At 44.5% G+C, this 23,033-nt stretch overlaps 1 protein-coding gene across 3 annotated transcripts in view; it reads right to left on the reverse strand.

The window, feature by feature from the left end:
- The window catches only part of KIAA0930 (KIAA0930 ortholog), a 451,608-nt gene that overhangs the window by 12,770 nt on the left and 415,805 nt on the right, over positions 1-23,033 (reverse strand). For 2 of the 3 annotated variants that reach the window (XM_063134367.1, XM_063134365.1), the window contains one exon: positions 28-135. In XM_063134367.1, coding sequence (XP_062990437.1) covers positions 28-135 — 108 coding nt within the window. The remainder of the gene's footprint in view (positions 1-27; positions 136-23,033) is intronic. The other variant, XM_063134366.1, reaches the window with a different exon arrangement.

Here is a 23,033-nt window from a genome sequence, read left to right on the forward strand (position 1 = left end):
CTGGAGGAACAGAAAGGCTTATGTCACCTTTTGCAGAATAAGGTTCAGGTAGACACTCTCCTCCCAGTCAATATCTGGATCTCCCAGGCCAGGGAGCTTCTTCGAATCTCTGCGGTACACTTCAACTTCAACCTGCTGAGAGAAAACCCAGGAGATCTTCTGGTAAATACTGATGAATGGCAGGAAAAACATTATTTGAAAGCCTACAAGTTTACTACAGTGAAAACAGAGACAGCAACTGGTCTAATTGGGTTCATGGTCCAATTAGGCAAGAAACACAAGAAGAGGCAAAGAAGAAGGGGAAGATTATTCAGGAACAACAACAAATAAAAAAATACTATAAAATACATAAAACTGATTAACAACATATAAAACTAATACGTTATTAAAATAACAGCCAGACATCTTAAAATTTGACTGGGTATGCCTGCCGGAAGAGGCATTTAATGACATTGAACAACGCTAAGTTTGTTTTTTAATGGACCCCAGAACTTTTGTTTTAAATGGATGCTGCTGTTTTTATACTGTTGTTTTTATGTCTCTGGTGGTTTTTAAATTTTGTATACTTTTAATGTTTACTGTTTTTAGCTTGTGTGAACCGCCCAGAGAGCTTCGGCTGTGGGGTGGTATATAAATGTAATAAAATAAATAAATAAATAAATAAGCAAGGGAACTCAGCGATCACTAGTTCGGAGAGAGGTTTAAACTAGGGTGACCATATGAAAAGGAGGACAAGGCTCCTGTATCTTTAACAATTGTATAGAAAAGGGAGTTTCACCAGGTACTGCATGCCTGCAAATGACACCTGGTGAAATTTCCTCTTCATCATAACAGTTAAAGCTGCAGGAGCTATACTAGAGTGACCAGATTTAAAAGAGGGCAGGGCACCTGCAGCTTTAACTGTTGTGATGAAGAGGGAATTTCACCAGGTGCTGCATTCATACAAATAATATCTGATGAGATTCCCTTTTCAATACAACTGTTAAAGATACAGGAGCCCTGTCCTCCTTTTCATACGGTCACCCTATTTAAACCAATCTTTCGAATAAGTCCATGAAACATAGTAGCTCACAAGACATTTTACAACTCACTCCGCTAGCACCTATCTATATTAAAACATCAAACACACACACTGGTGCTCTGAAAGAAAGAAAAATGAAACACAGCTTTCTTCCAGCTGGCAAAAACTTCCTGACTTCTTACCAGTCAATCAGGCAAGTTACTATTTGCAAGTTTGATTTAAGGATGCTTATCAAGTTGAGTTTACATCATATATTCATAGCATGCTCTCAACACAAGACAAATTTAATAATCCCACGATTTGCCAACATGTGTGTGAATTGTGATAAAAACAAACAAGGCCGGTTGATGAATTCTGTCACTAGACACTTGAATCAGGATTGGGGATTTATATCACACTACCTGTGTTAATTCACTTACTTTGTAATTGGCTTAGTGATTTTTATTATCAGAAACGACTGCCCTGTAAATGGCCACTATTAATAATGGGATTGCCACTGTCCTTCTGGTCTCACTTTTTACAATTCTCTCCCTCCCACGCTCATATACACCATATGTACGGTATAAAAACCCTGAAACTGTGTATCACACTCCACACATCTGATACCCATAAGACATCTGTGCTTGTAATTCTAGAAAAACACCCCAGAGGGAGCCATTCACTAAAGCTTCTTCAGTCCCCATTTAATCGCAGGGATGTATGAGAAAATTGTTTCAGTTCGTTTTTAAATCAAGATTTACCCAGTTTGCACCTTCCAGACTGAACCTGGACTGGATGCAATTTGAGGCTGAAGTCTGTACCTTTCCAAGATTGCATTGTGATTCACAGACAGGGGGAGCATTCAGCAGCATGGGTACATTTGAAAAATGTGCATGAAAAAAACTATACTTTTGAAAAATGAGCACAAATGTGCTTTAATCAATGGAAGAAGAATGCATACATGCCAAAGATACATGTGTTTGGAAAAATGTGCATGAAAATGTGCACAGATTTTCATGTGGGGGCGGGGAGAAAGCTCACAATCTGATCTGGACTCAAGTCAAAACAAACTTCAAGGGAATTCTGAGAACATTTGCGAGCTCGGGTTTTGCTGATTCGCACGTCCCTAGAACCCACAATTAAGATATGATGTGACTAAGTTTGGTCACACATCCTTCAGCAAGAGTGGAGGCAAAAGCCAGCCACAGAGAGTGAGAAGACAAAGAATTAGGGCAGGAATAGTTTTCACTTGTTTTTATTTGTTCATATACTACCATCAATGTCCATGGTGTATTATAGAGGGTCCCACTAGACAAGGCAATAGCCAGGCCTCATTGACAGAATGTTCGGGGGTGGGGGTTGTCCAGACTAGCCGTCTTCCATTTGTAACCCCCGCCCACATTTCCCACCCTATCTCCCACCTTTGCTTTTAACAACAACAATGAAAAAAATCAGGGAGGGGAAGATGGAATTGCTGCATTGCTACTGCTAAAGCCCGTCATCTGGAAGCCACAAGAGTAACAACAAAGATACAAATGAAAAGAAAGTAGGCCCGTCTTGCAGACAGATGTTAATGATAGATCCTAGGTTTAGGAAAGGTTGAAGGCTACTCTCATTTGGATTGATCCAAAGACTGGGTTAGCTAGGGTGACCATATTTTGGAAACCAAAAAGGAGGACAATATGGCCGCCCTCAAGGGGGTGTGGCCACCCCAACATGCCCACCCCAAGGTAGGGCCAACTCAACATGTCCGGCCCCCAAGGGGGCGTGGCCTCGGTCACATGTCTAATTCTACACCTTACAATTAACACAAAAGTGTTCTACATGATATCTTGATATTAAAATCACTGAAATAAAGAACAAGTGAGACATTCAATGGTTCAGAAATTAACATTTATTTTTATTTACTGTACAAATTTTAAGACTTTTCTTCCGATGTGCCCTGGAATATGGGGAAGAGAAAAAAAGGAGGAAGGAGAAAATGGGGGAAGGAAATAGCCAGAAAATGGGGGTGAGAAAAAAGGGGGGAAGGAGAAAATGGGGGAATGAAACAGCCAGAAAATGGGGGTGAGAAAAAGGGGGGAAGGAGGAAAAGGAGGGCAATAGAGAAGACTTTTAAGGGAGACTGTTAGATTGAGAGGAGGCATTTATGGACGGGGAGACTCCACAAGACTCACCTCTGGACAATCCACCCACCCACCGTCCCCTCACTCACTCACCCACCCACCCTAACCAGCCTTCCTAGCAGCCCCTCAGGGCACCATAGAAACCATGAAGAGGCCACAGGCAGGGAAAGCCGGAAACACACACCTCCGGCTCCCAAGCAAAGGAGGGGGGGAAAACAGGATGGCCGTGCTGCTGGCCCAGGCCCAGGCCCAGGCCCCAGTCACCTGAGCTGGACAACTGAGCTGCCACCGGCCCGTGCCTGAAGATGGGGCAGAGGATGGCTGCACTCCCGGCCACCTGCCTTCTTGGTGCTACTGGTCGTCGCCTGCTGCTCTCACCACAATGGCGGCTGCTGCAGCACAGCAGCACGCAGCCAGCCGGGTCTTCAGTGCACTCTCTAAAGCTCGCGAGAACTCGGCTGGGAAGTCTCGGGGGAAACCGGAAGTCTCGCTGGAAGTCTCGCAAGTCTTCCAATTTCCTGGGGAAGAAGGCCAGGCCAGCGGGGAAAAGAAGGCCTAACGCAACTGCAGGGTCAGGAGCCCCTTCAACTCCAGTTGCTCCGGTTGGCCTTCTTTTCCCTGAGGTGTCCGGACTTCTCCGGTGGGTATGGTCAGGCAAGGTTAGCAATAGTGGCTAAGTGTGTGAAGCAGGAAGTCCCTCTATTGGACTCTACATGAACTCACTCTTTCAGCCTCTACCTCCCACCTGAAATAAAGGGATAGGAAGAACAGGTTGCTTACCTGTAACTGTGGTTCTTCGACTGGTCATCTGTGCAGTCACACATACGGGCTCTGCGCCTGCGCGGAGTCTGCCTCGGAAAGAACTTCTATAGCGAAGAATCTTGGCGGGAACCCCTCCCCCGCTGCTATGTGCGCATGTCTGAGGGGTTCCCGCCCAAACCCTCAGTTTGAATGAGACCCCCTTGCGGCCTCAGTACCGAGGGATACTGTTTTCAACTTGTCTGTATGAGATCCTTCGTACTTCCACCTAGAGGGGTAGGTGGGTGGGTTGGGTGACTGCACAGATGACCACTCGAAGAACCACAGTTACAGGTAAGCAACCTATTCTTCTTCATCGTGGTCTCTGTGCATCACACATATGGGCGATTAGCGAGCTAAACTTACCGGAGGTGGGTAGGTGGTTCTTTTAGTTGCAGATGGGTGATAGCACTGCCCTGCCGAAAGTGCAGTCCGCACGTGCTCTGATGTCCAACTTGTAATGTTTCACGAAGGTGGTTGGTCTTGCCCATGTCGCTGTTCTACAAATTTCTGGAATTGAAATTCCTCTTAGAAAAGCAGATGATGTCGCCATTGCTCTTGTTGAATGGCCTCTTACTGCTGTTGGAGGTTCCAATTTTGCCAATCTGTACGCTAGTTGAATTGTCTGTACTAGCCAGGACGATAGTCTCTGTGCTGATACTGGCATGCCCTTTTTGCTTTGGCCATAGCATACAAAAAGGCGGTTTGACTTGCAGAATTGTTCTGTCCTCTCTTTGTAGAAGGCTAGGGCGCGCCTTACGTCGAGCATATGTAGGGTCTTTTCTAGTTGTGACTTTGGGGATAGAAAAAAGGTAGGTAACACTATGTCTTGGTTTAGGTGAAAAGTCGATACTACCTTTGGAAGGAAGTGAGTGTCTGGTTTAAGTACGACTTTGTCTCTGTGGAAGATGAGAAATGGTTTGTCTATGCGGAGTGCGCATAATTCACTGGCTCTTCTGGCTGATGTGATAGCTACTAAGAAAACTAACTTCCATGTTAGTAGCTGTAGGTTAGTTGTAGCTAGTGGTTCGAATGGTTTTTGTGTTAATTGGTGTAGTACCACCGAGAGGCTCCACGATGGGCATGGAGCCCGGATGGGTGGGATAAGATTTTGCAGGCCTTTTAGGAATTGTTTTACCCTGGGGTGTGAGAAAAGGGTGTATCCTTCAATTTGATCATGGAATGCCAATATGGCTGCTAAGTAGACCTTAATTGAACCAAACTGCAACCCTCCTTCCTTTAAATGTATTAAGAAAGATACGAGATGCTGAATTGAGCAGCTTGATGGGTTGAATCCTCTTTTTTCTGCAAATTGAGTAAAGGAATGCCACTTTCTATTGTATGATGATCGAGTTGATGGTTTTCTGGATCTTGAATCTTTTCTGGTTGTCTTGAATCTTTCTTGTAGTATCGGCATCTACTGGGGAAATATCCTCCAAACTGTGAGGTGTAGCGATTCGATGTCTGGGTGCTGGATCTTGCCCTGGTTCTGGCTGAGTAGGTCTGATATCACCGGGAGCTGGTAGAAATTGTGCTGAGACCTGTGTAGAAGCGTCGTGAACCAGTTTTGTCTGGGCCACCACGGTGCTAGTAGGATGCAATTTGTGTTGTCCTCTGCTATCTTGGCTAGGACTCTGGTGATTAATGGGAATGGGGGGGAAATGAAATATAGGTGGTAGGTCCAATTTTTCATGAAAGCGTCTCCCATTGACTTCCACCCTTTCCCCCCTCTGCTGCAGAATTTGTTGCAGACCTTGTTGCTCTGTGTGGCAAACAGATCGATGTTCGGTTGACCCCAGATAGCTATGATGTCTGCTAGGATTGTGGGGTGTATTTCCCATTCGTGTGCTGTGCTTGTCTGTCTGCTCAGCCGGTCCGCTAAGTCGTTAGCGATATCTTGCGGCGTATACACCATTCCCATATTAACAGGGTTAGTTTTGTCAGTGGGAGTGATCTGGTTCCGCCTTGTTTGTTGATATAGTACATTACGGTTGTATTGTCGGATGTGACCTGTATGTGGTGACCTCGAAGGTTTGAGTCGAGTGCTCTCAATGTCTTTTGAACTGCTTTGAGTTCTAGAAGATTGATATGGGCTTTTCTCTCCCTGGCTGTCCATATTCCCTGAACTTTTAAGGGTCCACAGTGTCCTCCCCATCCTGATTTGGACGCGTCTGTCATTATGATCTTTGTCGGTGTGGAGATCCCGAAAGGAATTCCCTTCGATAGGTTTTGTTGACGGGTCCACCACTTGAGAGATCTCTTGACTCCATGTGGCAGCTTTAGTTTGAGTGTCCTTGTGTCGTGCCACGGTTTTAGGATTCTTGTGAACCAGAGTTGAAGGCGTCTCATTTTTAGACGTTCGAATGGAATAATTAAGACTGTTGATGACATGAAACCTAACAGTCTTTGAAGGTCGTAGGCGTAAGTTTCTGTCTGCTGTAGAACTTCCTGCGTTAGAGTGATAACGTTCTCTGCTTTTTCTCTTGGCAGGAAGACTCGTCCGGATGGGGAGTGGAGTAGTGCTCCTATGAAGAGGATCGATCTCGTTGGATTTAGATTGGATTTTTCCTTGTTTATCTGGAGACCTAACTTGTGGAGCAGATGTGTCACTTGGTCTATGTCGTGGAGTAGACTTTCTCTTGAGTGCCCAACCAGCAGCCAGTCGTCCAGGTATGGGTGTACGTGGATGCCTTGCTTTCTTAGATGCGCGCACCCTACCGCCATGCATTTTGTAAAAACGCGTGGAGCGGATGAAAGTCCAAAAGGGAGGACTGTGAATTGAAATGCCTTTGTGCCAATTGCGAAACGAAGGAATTGCTGGCTGTGCTGGTGTATGTCGATGTGAAAATATGCATCTGTTAAGTCCACTGAGGCAAACCATGCATTCTTGGTTAGGAGAGGGAGGATTGAATTTAAAGATATCATTCTGAATTTCTTTCTTGTCAAGAATAAATTTATGTCTCGGAGGTCCAAAATAGGACGAAGCCCTCTGTCCTTTTTGGGGATGGTAAAACCCTTGGTTTCTTTGTGCTTTTGGAACTGGCCTTATTGCCCCTTTTCGAAGCAAGGACTTGACTTCTGCTTTTAGGGTGAGGGAGGGGGGCGTTATCCTCACTACACCTGTTGGAGGCATGGAGGTGAACTGCAGGCGATAGCCCTTTTCTACAATGGCTAATACCCAGCTGTCCGTGGTTATTTCCTTCCATGCATGTTTGTTTGCAGTGAGTCTGCCTCCAAAAGGTGTGGTGGTAAGGTTCTGTTGTTCTGCGCTGTTGGTTGGCCGCGAGTCAAAGGCGCCGCTTGTCGCCACCAAATCTTTTCCGTTGATAGCGCGGTCTTGTCTGTCCTGTGAAGTGGCGTCTATTTGGCTGTGTGGGCTGTTGCTGCTGCTGCTGCTGCTGCTGTTGCTGTGATCTGAAGTTTTGTCTGCTTGGCTGGTCTGTTTGGCTGGAAAGACTGTTGTCGGTACCAATGTCTTGGTCTTGGTTGTTGTGGGAGCCCAATGCCCATCTTTCTTGCCGTGGTTTTGGCTTTTTGGACGGTGTCCATGGCTTCATCCGTGCTGGCGTTGAACAGACCTATGCCATCAAATGGAAGGTCCTCAAGACGGGACCTCGACTCCTGTGATAGACCCGCTGATCGTAACCAAGCATGTCTCCTCAAGGCGATTGCTCCAACCATTGCCTTGGTGCCGCAGTCTGTTTGGTGTCGAGCTGTCTGTATCTGCTGGGTAGCTAATTTGGTGGCCTCAGTCTGAAATACATGTGCCAGCTCCTTGTATTCGTTTGGTAAATGGTCGCAAAGTCTGCCCATTTTTTCCCAGAGGAAAAGCTGGTAGCGACTCATTGTCGCTTGGTAGTTTGAAATTTTTAAACTAAGCGCTGCCGATGAATAGGCTCTGCGTCCCATTTGATCTAACTTGCGCCCTTCCCTGTCTACAGGTGCTGCGTGTATTCTTCGTGTGCGACTCTGGGTCGCCTCAACAATAATAGAATTTGGAGGTGGATGGGTGAATAGAAATTCCACATCCTTTTCTAGGGCTCTGTACATGTTGTTTAGGCGTTTTGAAATTGGTGCCATCGATGCTGGATTTTTCCATGATTGTTGGACTGTTTGAAGGAGCGTTGGTGCGAAAGGAACTGACACTGGAGCTGTGTACTCGGTGTGGATGACATCAAACACCGGGTCCGTCAGTCTTGGGGCTTGCTGGTGTGTTTCCATGCCCAGGGATTGAGCCATCCTCTGCATGTGGTCTGCGAAATGGCCCAAGTCTTCTGATGGCAAGATTGGTTTATTGGGTCCTCGACTTGTGCCCTGTGAGGCTGTCGATGGTGTTCTCGATGCGCAAGATGTGGTGTCTGAACGGTAACCGTCTGTATCTGAGCCTGGTGATGTTGGTTGATGTAGTCCTTGGGCTTCCGTACCTTCTTGAATGGCTGCAGGAGGTACAGGCTGCCAAGCTTGTGAATGAGTCGCTCTGGGTGGGAGTGGAGGTCGATCTGGTGCCTGCCTCGGTGTCGAGGAGGCTCTGATTCTTGATGTCGACCTCTGTTGTGCGATCGCATGATCTTGCGTCTGGCCACCAGTAGATGTCGCTGTTGGTCTGCGCGCTCTGTGATAATTACGGTGATACTGGTCTCCTTGCCATTCCTCGTAATATTGTGTAGGTCTTAATGGGAGGTATTGTTGTTGCTGATCGTCCCATTCGTATTGTGGAGCGTGAGGTCGGCCTCGATGGTAGGGATAGTGATAATCCTGTTCCTGCGGATACTGACTGGCCGAGGAGCGTATCGATTCCGGTGGGCTATGTTGTCCTGGCTGGATGTGTTCTGCAGACTGTAGTCTGGGGGTCCTCGGTGAGCCCCTGATAGACATGCTTGGTTGTCTCCCGCTCTGCCCTTGCGTGGATGGGGAGTCTCTAATTTCCCCCTCTGATGTTGAGGGTCGGTTTATGGTGTCTCTTCTAGGTGTCGATGTCGATGCCAATGGTTGGGCTACGACGTCGGCCCTAGGCGTCGATGCCAGTGAGGTTAATTGAGGTTGAGCTATTGACGCTAATGGTGGCGTCTTTGATGTCGAAGCCCCAGCATGCGTCTTTGTTCTCTTTTCCCCGTTTTCTCTTCCTCTTTTTTGTCTCAGTTGCCTTTGGCTGTTTTGTCTTTTTTGACGGTCTCTTAGCCAAGGCTGCTGTTTGCGCTCTCCCTGGGGTCGGAGGGTTAGTTAGTTGAACTATCCCTGGCCTTGTTTGGGAGGTGGGCTTTGTAATGCCTCTCGCGCTAGAGCTGTAGTCAGAGTTGCCATACTTGGGGTCTCGACTGCTCTTAATGCCTTATTCCAGAGCTCTGCTCTGAGTTTGTCGGCACGATGCTTGCGCGTTTGTCTCGGAAACGCTTCGCAAGCTCCACACGTTTCCACGTTGTGGCTTTCTCCTAGGCAAGTGAGGCACAAACTGTGTCCATCTGCGGTTGGGAGTTTGCTCCCGCAGCGTGTGCACTTCTTGAATGGGGCCCGGAGGGCCATGCGCCTGAAGGCGGTGATCAAGGGTCACAATTCTGAAGAGATGTTCTCTACTAATCCTTCTATTGTTATTATAATGTTTTAAAACTTAGCTATTCTCTTTCTATCTCTAGGTAACACGAAGTTGTTCCCGACGATGCAGCCGCTATGGCGGTCGAAGAAGAACTGAGGGTTTGGGCGGGAACCCCTCAGACATGCGCACATAGCAGCGGGGGAGGGGTTCCCGCCAAGATTCTTAGCTATAGAAGTTCTTTCCGAGGCAGACTCCGCGCAGGCGCAGAGCCCATATGTGTGATGCACAGAGACCACGATGAAGAATACTCAGTTACGCAAGAGGGCTTCCATAAGGGATTACTATGAAATCTATGTGAAGCACTTTGAGCACTCTAAAGCAGGCGTGTACACAACCTTTTCGGCCCTGAGGGCTGTATGTGACGCTGGCTTGCGGGCCACACGCACACGCACACATATGCAAACTCACATACACACACACATACACAGTGATACTGAAAGAGATTTCTCTATTTTTGCTGCTAGGAGCAGAGAATGAGCAATGTAGATAAAGATCATGGGGGAGGATGTGGAGAGATCTCCAAAGGAGAGAGCAGTAACAGCAACAGCGTTGGAAGAGGGAGGCCTGATTTCAGTGTGATAAGCTGCTGGTAGGACTGCCTACTATCAGCTTCGGCTGATACGCCAGCTGCGCCCCTTCCTAGAGTTAGAAGACCTAAAGATGGTAGTGCACACACTGGTAACTTCGAGGCTCGACTTCTGCAATGTACTCTATCTTTGGGTCTAGTCCAGAAACTTCAACTCGTTCAAAATATGGCAGCCAGGCTGGTCACCGGTACACCTAGGGGTGACCACATTACACCAGTTTTAAAATCTCTTCACTGGCTGCCAATTAGAATACCTTGGGGGAGCTGGGGGTGGCGACAGCTGACAGAAAGCTCTGGCGTGGGCTGGTCCATGAAGTCACGAAGAGTCGGAAACGACTGAACGAATAAACAACAAAATCACCTTTAAAGACCTACATGGTTTGGGTTCAGGCTACCTGCGGGATCGCCTTCTCCCGTACAATCCGCCCTGCACACTCAGGTCCTCTGGGAAGATACTACTTCAGCCTGTCAAAATTAGGCTGATGGGTATTACCCAGAGGACCTTCTCTTCTGCTGCTCCCAGACTGTGGAATGACCTGCCGGAGGAGACTCGTCAACTTAACAGTCTTTTAGCATTTAAGAAAGCTATCAAGACTGATCTCTTCCAGCAGGCCTATCCAGTGGAATTTTAGGATGCTTTTAGGATGTTTTAATAATGTATACTATGTTCTAAATTTAGTTTTATGTATTTTATACTTATTGTTGTTCCCTGTCTCGATCCAAATGGAGAGGTGGGTAAGAAATAAATTGATGATGATGATGATAGGAATAGAGCATGAAGAGGGGCTGCCTTCTGAGTGAAGGAGCGACAGTTCCGGAGGGAAGTAGAGAAGGGTAGCAGGAAGTGTGGCAGACAGTGAATGGGAATGAAAATAGGAGAGCAGCTAGATCTCACGGTGGTGGAAGAAAGTACCAGAAACCTGAGGGAAAGGATGCGACACTGTGGCGTACTGGAAGGGGAAGGGGAGACGGGCAAAAGGAGTTGCCACTTATTTATTTATTATTTATTTATTTATTACATTTTTATACCGCCCAATAGCCGAAGCTCTCTGGGCGGTTCACAAAAATTAAAACCACAATAAAACAACCAGACAGGTTAAAAGCACAATTACAAAATACAGTACAAAAAGCACAACCAGGATAAAACCACACAGCAAAATTGATATAAGATTAAAATACAGAGTTAAAACAGGAAAATTTAAATGTAAGTTAAAATTAAGTGTTAAAATACTGAGTGAATAAAAAGGTCTTCAGCTGGCGACGAAAGCAGTACAGTCTAGGCGCCAGGCAGACCTCTCTGGGGAGCTCATTCCACAACCAGGGTGCCACAGCGGAGAAAGCCCTCCTTCTAGTAGCCACCTGCCTCACTTCCTTTGGCAGGGGCTCACGGAGAAGGGCTCCTGTAGATGATCTTAAGGTCCGGGCAGGTACATATGGGAGGAGGCGTTCCTTCAAATAACCTGGCCCCAAACCGTTTAGGGCTTTAAATGTCAATACCAGCACTTTGAATCGGGCCTGGACCTGGACTGGCAGCCAATGAAGCTGGAAAAGGACTGGTGTAATGTGATCTCGCCGGCCAGTCCCTGTTAGTAAACGGGCTGCCCTGTTTTGTACCAGCAGAAGCTTCCGGACCGTTTTCAAAGGCAGCCCCACGTATAACGCATTGCAGTAATCCAAATGAGAGGTTATCAGAGCATGGATAACTGTAGCTAGGCTATCTCTGTACAGATAAGGGCGTAGTTGGTATATCAACCTAAGATGATAAAAGGTGCTCTTTGCCACTGAGTTCACCTGTGCCTCAAGTGACAGTTCTGGATCCAAGAGCACCCTCAAACTACAGACCCGATCCTTTAGGGAGAGTGCAACCCCGTCCAGGACAGGGCAAACACCACCTCGCCGGACAGATGAACCACCCACTAACAGTACCTCCGTCTTGTCTGGATTGAGTCTCAGTTTGTTAGCCCTCATCCAGTCCATTACCGTGCCCGGGCACTGGTTCAGAACAGCCACTGCCTCACCTGGGTTTGATGAAAAGGAAAGGTAGAGCTGGGTATCATCCGCATATTGATGACACCTCAGTCCACATCTCTGGATAACCTCCCCCAGCGGCTTCATGTATATGTTAAACAGCATAGGGGATAAGATAGAGCCCTGTGGAACAAAAGGAAGGAAGGAAGGTAGTCCCCATGTAAATGATCTGTCTCTATTTGGGGTTTGTCTACAATACCTCTGCAGTGCGTGCCCTGAGCACACATGAAGCTCTTATTGCTAGGTGACGCTGACTTTATTAGAGAGCCTGACCATTTGGGAAAATGTCATTCTGTTTGGCAAAATACTCTTCCGGCTCCCAGGCTTCTGGCTCGTAAAAGGAATGTCCTCAAGAATGACATACTCAGGAACACTCACTTTTTCTGCGAATACTTCTCTTTGTTCCAGATCCAAATCCTGTGCGTTCTAGGAGAAAGCTAAAGGAGGTTTTCTTTCCTTCTTCTGTCCTGTCACTGCCAGATACTGATTTCTTGTTTATGCTGACTTAAAAAACATAAACTGATGATCTATCATCCTGCCACTTTCCTAAAACAACCACCACTCTCTGCAAACAGAATTGCAACAGCTATACATTTACCAAAATAAGCAAATGTAAACATGCATAGATACACATTTTCACCGCAACGAAAGCAAATCATTCTTTAGGTAATGCCAACATTTGCACCACCTTCACACAAACACTTTGTAGAGGAGATAAGATCCAGTGTATAAAACTTTTCCAGTTTTGGGGTCACATTCATGTTGAATTTACACACACACACACACACACACACACACACACACACACACTTACTTCTGGGTGCATTTTGCCCCCAATGAGATTCATAAAAGGAAAAAGACATTTCATCACTCTGTAAACCATCACCAAGGACCGAAATAAATGTTCTTCAAATCACACATAACAGGGGCTAAAAAATGAAAGAATCCCTCCCCCACCATCTCCACTGGAATCAATTCAGACGTTTTTCCTATTTAAAATCCCCCTGGGGTGGAATTCTGAGATGAAAATGAGAGTGGGGGTAAAGGGCTGCTGTATAGCTTAAATCCACACACCCTAGACTGTGATGGTCCCAATCCAAATTGGGGCTGCGCACACTTAGACAGAAGTAAGTAATCCAGTCAGGAATGGCTCTGCTTTATGTGATTTCAAGAATATTTAGCTTGGCCTCAAGTCAAGCATATGAGAAGGAAAAAGCTATGCTGTAAGAAACAGGATGGAACGACTCTTGTGCATTGCCCCTTCCCCCTCCCTTCCAGCATTTCACCTTCTCTGCCTCCCTGAACAGCTCTTCACTCCATTCCCCCTTTAACTCCTGTTGATATCTTGCTGGTTTCATCTCCTCTACTACAGCTCATAATCCTGCCACAGCCAACCCCACCTTCCCTCTCCTTAACCCGGACAGAGGAGATGGAGATGGTTATGGATGCCTAGAATGGCTACTTAGTTTCCTCTCTAAACAACAACTCTAAAGGAGACAAAGCAGTCCAATATAAGATGGTTGCTGTCCTGGAAAGATTAGGGCCTAGAAGTATAAACCTGCCCTGTAGTGGTTTTTGCTGAAGACTGCCTGTGCACTCAAAAGGATTTCGGGGCACACACTCATTTCACCTAGAGCAGAGGTGCAGAACCTCAGGATCGGAGGGCCAATCTAGCCCTCCTCAGGGCCCACTTTGCCCCTCTGGGGTTACCTGGAAGGCAACTGCCCTTTCCCCCAGCCACTGATTATTTGGTGGTTTTCTGGCTTTGGTGCAGTTTTTACCCCTTTCTATAAGGATGAAATATCTCTCCTAAGGCTTAGGCAGTAAGAGGTTTAAGCACCAATATTTGCTCCTGCCCCTTTTGCCTCTGCTCCCCCACGACCACTGGAATGCAGCCCCAAAATGGAATTCACCCCTTGGGCTGAAAGATTTTCTGCACCCCTGACATGGGGGGCGGGGTGCTAACCCCATAGAAACTGCCCCAACACGAACTTTCTCTGGTAGCTACACACTCCTAGGAAGAAGGTAGTGGTGAGCAAGCTGTCAGAAAACTTTGTTCATTATTATCAACATTTTCATGGGGGGTAAATGTAGTAAAACCCCAAAAAGTTTCCAAGGAACCACAAAGGATTCCTAGATCATGGTCTGAAAAGTGCTGCGGTATAGCACTGGCTCTAAGCAAATTCTCTCATGCCTGGAAGTTGCAAAAATTATACACTGGGAAAGGATGAATCCTTATTATTGTGGCCTACTATAATTTGGGTGATTTATAATTCCATTTGCAGTCACACCACTAAAAAGGCACCAGCCCTATATGGTTATTAACCCCAATATTGGAAGAAATATATAAAGTGTCAGTTGTGATTTCAGGTAAGCCGCTGAGGGATGTAATGGCCAAGAGAAAAGTGTACAGACATATAAAACATTTACAGCACGGAAGGAGCTAAGAGCTGCATTGCAAAGCTTCCATTTGCTTTTGTTGTCAAACTGAGGAAGAGCTGGTCAGATGTTGCAAGAGGGAATATTCTGAGGGGGTTCCCAAACACCCTGTTATTTAGGGTGACCATATGAAAAGGAGGACAGAGCTCCTGTATCTTTAACAGTTGCATAGAAAAGGGAATTTCAGCAGGTGTCATTTTTATATATGGAGAACCTGATGAAATTCCCTCTTCATCACAACAGTTAAAGCTGCAGGAGCTATACTAGAGTGACCAGATTTAAAAGAGGGCAGGGCACCTGCAGCTTTAACTGTTGTGATGAAGAGGGAATTTCACCAGGTTCTCCATATATACAAATGACACCTGCTGAAATTCCCTTTTCAATGCAACTGTTAAAGATACAAGAGCCCTGTCCTCCTTTTCATATGGTCACCCTACTATTATTTGAAAGCTAATGCTCCCTCTCTCTATTTTTATGGAACACGAGTTTATTATTATATAAGAGCTCTGGGGAAGTGAAGTGGCTAAGCCATGTGAGCCAGGAAGTCCCAGTTTCAATTCTCACCCCAATTCACTAGATGATTTCAACAAACCTCTATCTCAAGGTGAAGACAAATATCAAAAGAGAGTTCACAGAACACCCCTCAGTCATAGGAAAAGACTAGTTTCACAACTGAAATGAGACGTGCGTATCCGCAAGCATAACACTGATTTAACTATCAAGTCTTGCGCCTCCTTCAAGATGAGCTGCTTTGCCTTGTTTATTTTGAAATGTACGACATGAATTGCTCATGTCCCTATTTATTCATGCAAACCTTCATAAACAGAAAACAAAAAGAATCTGTTTTTAAAAGCTCTGAGAATTGAAAGGTAGTGGCAGTACAGGAGCTAACCAATCAGCGCTGTGCACAGTCATCTTCTGCTTCTGACTCACAAAAGGTGGGTTTTCAAAGATCAATCCCTGAAGAGAATAGGTATTTTTGGACTGAATGCAAAGGACTCAATTCTGGATTAAGATACTTATGAAAGAGGCGCTAACTTTAGCAATTTATTTCTATATAGAAAGGTGAAGGAGCTTTCTGTAGAGTGGGGTGGGTGGATGACATTTTTTTCCACTCAAAGCCTCTCCATATAGCATGGGGAAGAGAATTTAACCACATGGAATGCATTCCCGCAAGAAGCCCTAATCTCCCTCCAGTACAATGAAACATCTTAAGAGTATGAAGTAGGCAGATCCTCTCCACCTCTTCAATTTTCCTCCCCTACCCAACAAAACTCTGAATTCATGGTTCGACCATTTCAACATTCTGTAGCTCTGGGAAACTGCTGAACATACGGCTTTGTGAGGTCGGTTTTTAGGGGTCTTACATTTAATTTTTTCCTTTTCCAATTTACAAGCTAATATATTTTGGGATTCTTAGGGAACCCCCTGAGCATACAGAGACAACTACATTTGGAGGGAAGGGTGTGCTTGTTTTTCTTTCAAAGAGATCGGATAAGCATGGGGCCATCTAGGCATTGAGAACAGTTGAGAACAGTGTTGAGTGCCCTATTGAGAGTTCTAGGCAGACAGACATTCCACAGTATTTTATTCCATTCCTGCTTCTCCTTGGTTTCCTAGTTGTCGTCGCCCCTTAGCTAGCCAGTCAGTATTCCATGGCTTCTGATGATGTGGTTTAAAGGGGAGAGCTTCCCCTTATCAGGACAGGCTCTACCATTAGGTGGAGCGAAGAGGCCATCTCAGGAGGCAACAGATTTCAGGCATAATGAAAGAGCAGCAAATCATTAGCTATGTAATTGATGTTATTGCATTTTTTACTACCAGGAATGGAAAGAGGTATTTGTGGGATTTCCTGCCTCATGTGCCCAAATAAAAGCCTCGTGTGGTGCAGAGCAGTAAAGCAGCAGTTACTGCAGCTGAAACTCTCCCCACAGCTTGAGTTCGGTCCCAGCGGAATCTGGTTTCAGGCAGCTGGCTCAGGTAGACTCAGCCTTCCATCCTCCTGAGGTCAGTAAAATGAGTACCCAGTTAGCTGAGGGAAAGGTAATAATGTCCGGGGAAGGCAACGGCAAACCACCCCGCTATAAGGCCTGCCAAGAAAACGTCAGCGAAAGCTGGCGTCCCTCCAAGAGTCAGTAATGACTCAGTGCTTGCACAAGAGGAGGTGCCCAAATAACTGGGCTTGCTTTGGATATTATGCACCTTGACTTGGGTCAGTGTCAGCAGAACCATTGGCTGCTTTGCCTTAGGCACCAGAATGTCCTGGGCCGGGCCAGCCCAATATGTTTGATTCCTAAAGGGTTTTTGTACTTCTGCAAGCCCTGACATTTCCCTAACCTGCTGGTACCGCCTTCTTGTTTATGGATGGTACTATTTTGGCTACATGAGAACTGGACACTGAGCATCACTAATACAGGAAATTATAGCTGAACATGCCATAACATCCCACTTTAGAAGGTAAAATCATATGCAAGAGGAAAAAGTACTGTTTAGGGAGATGTGCTGGCCCTAATGTACGCATAAACGTTAAGTTTATCATGATCACTTTACCTCTATAATAAAATTCGTCAACATTCTACATGTAATGAAGAGAAAGGCACTCATGCTCACCTAAATTGCATCAATATTTTTTAAATGGTATCTACCTGTCTGGAAGGTTATTTCTATGGCATAGAATCATAGAATAGCAGAGTTGGAAGGGGCCTACAAGGCCATCGAGTCCAACCCCCTGCTCAATGCAGGAATCCACCCTAAAGCATCCCTGACAGATGGTTGTCCAGCTGCCTCTTGAAGGCCTCTAGGGTGGGAGAGCCCACAACCTCCCTAGGTAACTGATTCCACCGTCGCACTGCTCTAACAGTCAGGAAGTTTTTCCTGATGTCCAGCTGGAATCTGGCTTCCTTTAACTTGAGCCCGTTATTCCGTGTCCTGCACTCTGGGAGGATCGAGAAGAGATCCTGGCCCTCCTCTGTGTGACAACCTTTTAAGTATTTGAAGAGTGCTATCATGTCTCCCCTCAATCTTCTCTTCTCCAGGCTAAACATGCCCAGTTCTTTCAGTCTCTCTTCATAGGGCTTTGTTTCTAGACCTCAAAGTCAAAGTCAATCCTGATCATCCTGGCCCTCTTCTGAACACGCTCCAGCTTGTCTGCATCCTTCTTGAATTGTGGAGCCCAGAACTGGACACAATACTCTAGATGAGGCCTAACCAGGGCCGAATAGAGAGGAACCAGTACCTCACGTGATTTGGAAGCTATACTTCTATTAATGCAGCCCAAAATAGCATTTGCCTTTCTTGCAGCCATATTGCACTGTTGGCTCATATTCAGCTTGCGATCTACAACAATTCCAAGATCTTTCTCGTTTGTAGTATTGCTGAGCCAAGTGTCCCCCATCTTGTAACTGTGCATTTGGTTTCTATTCCCTAAATGTAGAACTTGGCATTTATCCCTATTAAATTTCATTCTGTTGTTTTCAGCCCAGCACTCCAGCCTATCAAGATCACTTTGAAGTTTGTTTCTGTCTTCCAGGGTATTAGCTATCCCACCCAATTTTGTGTCATCTCCAAATTTGATCAGCGTTCCCTGCACCTCCTCGTCCAAATCATTAATAAAAATGTTGAAGAGCACTGGGCCATAAGATAGAGTGCAATGGTCTGCTATTTGAACCACCTTTTATTGGCATGACAGTCAGATTTTCTATTTCAGAGAGTACTCTATTTTTATAAACTTAAAGAAGAGTGGTGAAGACAAAAAGCAATACACACACATCAACAGAAGCTGAATCAATAAAAATATATATGCTACCTTCACCAAGGGTCTAGAGGGAATACTACAATAAAACCCAGTTTCCAAGAGAAAATATTTGACTTTTACTGAAAACTACATACAGGAGAACAACAAAATACAAGTTAGGTCACATTCACTGAAACAGAACCCTCAGCTGCAAGTAATACGCAACACCTGCAGGTCCCAAAATATCCAGAGGAGACTGTAACAAATATTTTCCAGAAGTACTGGATTTGGCCCGAATGGGTTGTACTTCATGGGAGAAACCAGGAAGTGATTTGGGGCAACACCCACTTCTGCCTGAGGAACAAGAAACCACTGCCTGAGACACCTCAATGAGAAGGCTTTTTGTGAAAACTAAATAAATAAATAAATAAATAGGGCTTTGTTTAGATAAAATGTAGGTTTGTTTGGAAGACAAGAGTCTGTGTGGGTCTGTGGGGTGGGGTGCACCAACTTTGAAACAGAGGGGGTGCATTCACGGTCATAATATTGGAAGCTCCTGTTTTTGAGAAAATGTATTCCAGGGTTCAAGAACCTCACATCTGAATCTGGGGTCTAGCTTAGTGGGACAACTGGAACTCGATGCCCCCAAAGCTGTCTTCTGGTTCAGAAGGGAACAGTGAGATGCAGCATATCCACACTTACCAAGAAGCCTACTGAGTGACCTTGATTGAGTCGCCATGCTAAGTCTTTTTCAGAACGTTGATATACAGATACAATGGAGAAAGGGGAGGGAGGCACACACGCCACATACACTTTCTTTGCTCCTTGGAGGAAGCAAGTGGAACAAATTGAATAAATAACAAAAAGCACAGCAATTGATGGGCAGTATGAAGCCCCTGGATTGGCCAAGCCCCGTAAAAATACCAAGAGCCTCAGAAGAGCACTACCTTCTGCTACCACATTGCCAGATCCAGTTCAAGCCCTAGCTCTGGCTCCTTTCTCCTTCCCAAATCGCCCCACATTGTTTTATTAGATTGCTGTGTTGGGCTGTTAAGTGTTTTTAGACTGCAGTTTTACTTTTATAATGTTAAATGAATTGATTTTAATCGTATACTATTTGTTATATTTCTATACTGCTTAAGAGCCAAAGGATTCTGGGCAGTTCACAACAATTAACCATAAAATACAACACAATAAAACATAATTTAAAAGTTAAAAACTACAGTGGTTGCCCTCTGTAGTCCCTGCATGATTCATAAACACAGTGTTTCCAGGGTTGAATTATTCATTACAATTCATTCTGCTTTTCATGAGGAAGCCAGGTTAGTCTTCTTAAGCGTCATAATGAAAACGGCTTCTGCCGTAGTTGACTAATTTTATACATATTCTTCAATGGTCTTTCTATTGACTAGAGTCAGTCCCAGTTTGCTAGTACCTGTTCACTGGTAAATTACTGCCCACACTGTGGCATGGGGCAGATCTTAAGGGGTGGGCATGCACTGGAGTTATCATGCTTCAAGAGTCTCTCCACAAAGCTGAATTTTTCAATAGGGAAACTTGGCCAGTGAGGTGGGGGAATGGTGAAAAACACAATAATTGAGTTGAATGTACATGCAAAGTCAACGCATAGCTGGTGAGGTTTATTTTAAACTGTTGACAGCACATTATAGGAGAGTTTGTTTTTCTGGTTAAAGATATACTTGAAAAACCTAACACCTCCTTTATTTTTAAATCGAGCAAGCTATTACAATTAAGCCCTTATCAATGTGTAATAGATCTTTCAAATGCTACCAGTAGTATACAAGGGTCCCTCCCTATTTTCAATATGTGAAATGTTGGGAAAGTATGGTACAGGTTATCAAAAAAATAAATGAACACAAGTGAGAGCAGACAATTTCAGCAATTTGTAATTGTCCAGATTATGGTATGTGTTCAGATAGTGATCCTCTTGTGTAAGAACAGGGGTGTTACAATACCCAATGACAGTGACCTGTTTTCATATGTCAGGATGTTGGAAGGTGCACTTCATAGCGAAAATCCTGCAGAGGTTAACCAAGACTAACTGAATGTCCTCCACTGTCTTGGTGGTGAGGAGGGAAGGGGTCTTTGCCTGATGGCCCCCAAATTATGCATTTTGTTGCCTTGCCCCCAATGTCTCTGTGTTCAGTGCGACATCTGAGAAGAGGCGCATATGTGCATTGTGTTCAACATCAGGGCTGGGACTAGTAGGTTCTATTGTGGTCCGAATCAGCCCCCTGTGAGTAGCCACGCGTGTTGACAAAAGAAACTCTCCAGTGGTGGTTTGAAAGAAACTTTACTTTAAGAATAAGTAGCTTTCCATCATAGGGTAAGATGGCTCCGTTCAGCCATGTGGTCAGCAACCCATGAGGCAAGGAATGAGGAGAAGGAAGTAGAGGAAGGAGACAGGAAAGGGTCTCCTCCCTCTACAAGCGTCCCAGCAAACCCTTCCCACCTTGTTCAGATACACATTAACTCTTTAGCTCCAGGTTCAGTGACCTATAGGCCAAGTTCTGCTAACAGGTTCCTCCTTCCACATGTTCATTGAACCACATAAGAGGAAGGGTTGTGTGAGCTCCCCTAGTGACAAGCCTCATTGCTCCTTTAATACACCCCTTCTTTTCTCCTATTTGTGCTTTTAACCTGTTGGTTGTTTTATTATGGTTTTAATTTTTGTGAACTGCCCAGAGAGCTTCGGCTATTGGGCAGTATAAAAATGTAATAAATAAATAAATAAATACATAAATAAAATATAATACCTATTGGAAGAATAGAAAGCACTGAATCCCTGCTATCTTATGGCCCCTCAGACAATAGGGGCATAGGGTTGCTCCTTTTGCTTTGAAAAGACCAATTTGAGCTCCTTTAAGTCTCAATGGAGATAAATGAATTTTCCTTTTATAAACGCATCTTTCATTTGGACTGGGGTCATGACAGGTTGACAAAATTTAGAAGGGGAACAAAATGTTTGAGAAACACTGGGCTTGTTTCATGGATGTGCATAAAATTCCATATATTGCATGCATTACATTTTTTAATAAATATGAATAGGATTAAGCTGCAAGATTAACATACATTTTTATCTTTTTCACTTAAAAAAATTACAGAAGGTCAAAAGGCACAAGCTTATAGTAGATTAAATGGAGCTCCAATCTCATGTTACATTCTATGCATCAAGTATTTAAAAAAAAGATAAAATATTACTTTATCTTTCCCATACTTTTTGTTCAATCTCTCAAAGGCCAAGTAAGTAAACCATTTGAGCTGAACTGAATCCCAAATAAAGCATTCAAATTCATATTTCCAAATCTGCGCTTCAGAATAACATGCTGTTGAAACGTGGTGATCCAAATTTTTAAAACCTTTGAGAACCACTTTTTGGGAGACAAACATTTCTATCTAGTGAAATTTGCACGAAAAACATTTTAAAACTAATATTACCTGAAAAGTTACAATTCAGGGAATCCGTAAAATTGCTGAGATCTCTTTGTTTGATGAAATGTTACTTAATGTAAATGTTGAACAGACCAATGGAACTGGAGCTTTCAGCAGGAAGGTGTCAGAGATTCCGGGATTTGAACTAAGAACCTCTGCATCTGAGGCTAAGCCCCATCTTACTGGGCTACATGAAGTTGTGTGCACTTAGGTGTCACAATATACAGAGTCAGGCACAGAAGGAAACAGGTATGCACAACACTGCCTCCTGCAACTGGCAGACAGGGTGAAGTCTCTGGATTAGCCAGGCTGGTATAATTATTAGGATCCTGTCTTTTAGTTCTCGCCTGGTCAATCCACTGCCTGTTCTGGCACTTACAACCTCCAAGGATCAAGCTTTCAGTGCCAAGTAGCTCTTGAGAAGAACTCTGGTTTAGAGAATTCACACTCTCAGTTTGTATTCAGGTATGGACACCCACATTCTCACCCTTTGCCTTGGAAAATTACTGTAGCAGAGGTAGAAACTTCTCTGGGATGTGTAGCAGGGACTTCTGCTTATACTGCAGCAGCAGAATAAGATCATGCTGTAATTGATTTTCTCAACAAAACACTATTTTCCTGACTTAAGCTTTTCATCAGACAGAAAAATGATTTTATATATATGAAATATCCTGTTTCACCACCACATTGTTCCTCACATTGTGATAATGTGTTTTGAGATAACATACATTTCATTTGCTCCTGTCTTACAAATAGAATTGTTTTCTCTAGGACAATAAAGTGCTACATCATACAATAAATCTTTTTGAGAAATGCTTTCCAGGTTTTCAAGACAATTTTCATCCATCACAAAATGGTTCCCCATCAGGTCAACGTAAAAGCAACCTGACAAATTCACAGTATTTATATTCCGAAAATACTGGAAAGATGGTGATCACTTCATAAATGGGTAGTTACATTTGCACTGGAATTCTATAGCATGAGTTAATATCTACCCAACTTCAATTGTGTTCCATGATTGCAAACACAAGTGTCATACCGAATCACCCCAAGATTCTACATGGCGTAATGTGGGAAAGCACTCTAGAGCGCACTGCTGTATTTTCTTTGATTTTCTTTTCCAATAATAATAATAATAATAATAATAATAATAATAATAATAGTTACACAACTCTCCCTCCGGATTATTTACTGTGTAATCTGTACAGCACCATGTACATTGATGGTGCTATATAAATAAATAAATAAATAAATAAATAAATAAATAAAAATAATCGAGG

Source organism: Elgaria multicarinata, chromosome 9, assembly GCF_023053635.1.
Source record: "Elgaria multicarinata webbii isolate HBS135686 ecotype San Diego chromosome 9, rElgMul1.1.pri, whole genome shotgun sequence".
In the NCBI taxonomy this organism is placed as follows: domain Eukaryota; kingdom Metazoa; phylum Chordata; class Lepidosauria; order Squamata; family Anguidae; genus Elgaria; species Elgaria multicarinata.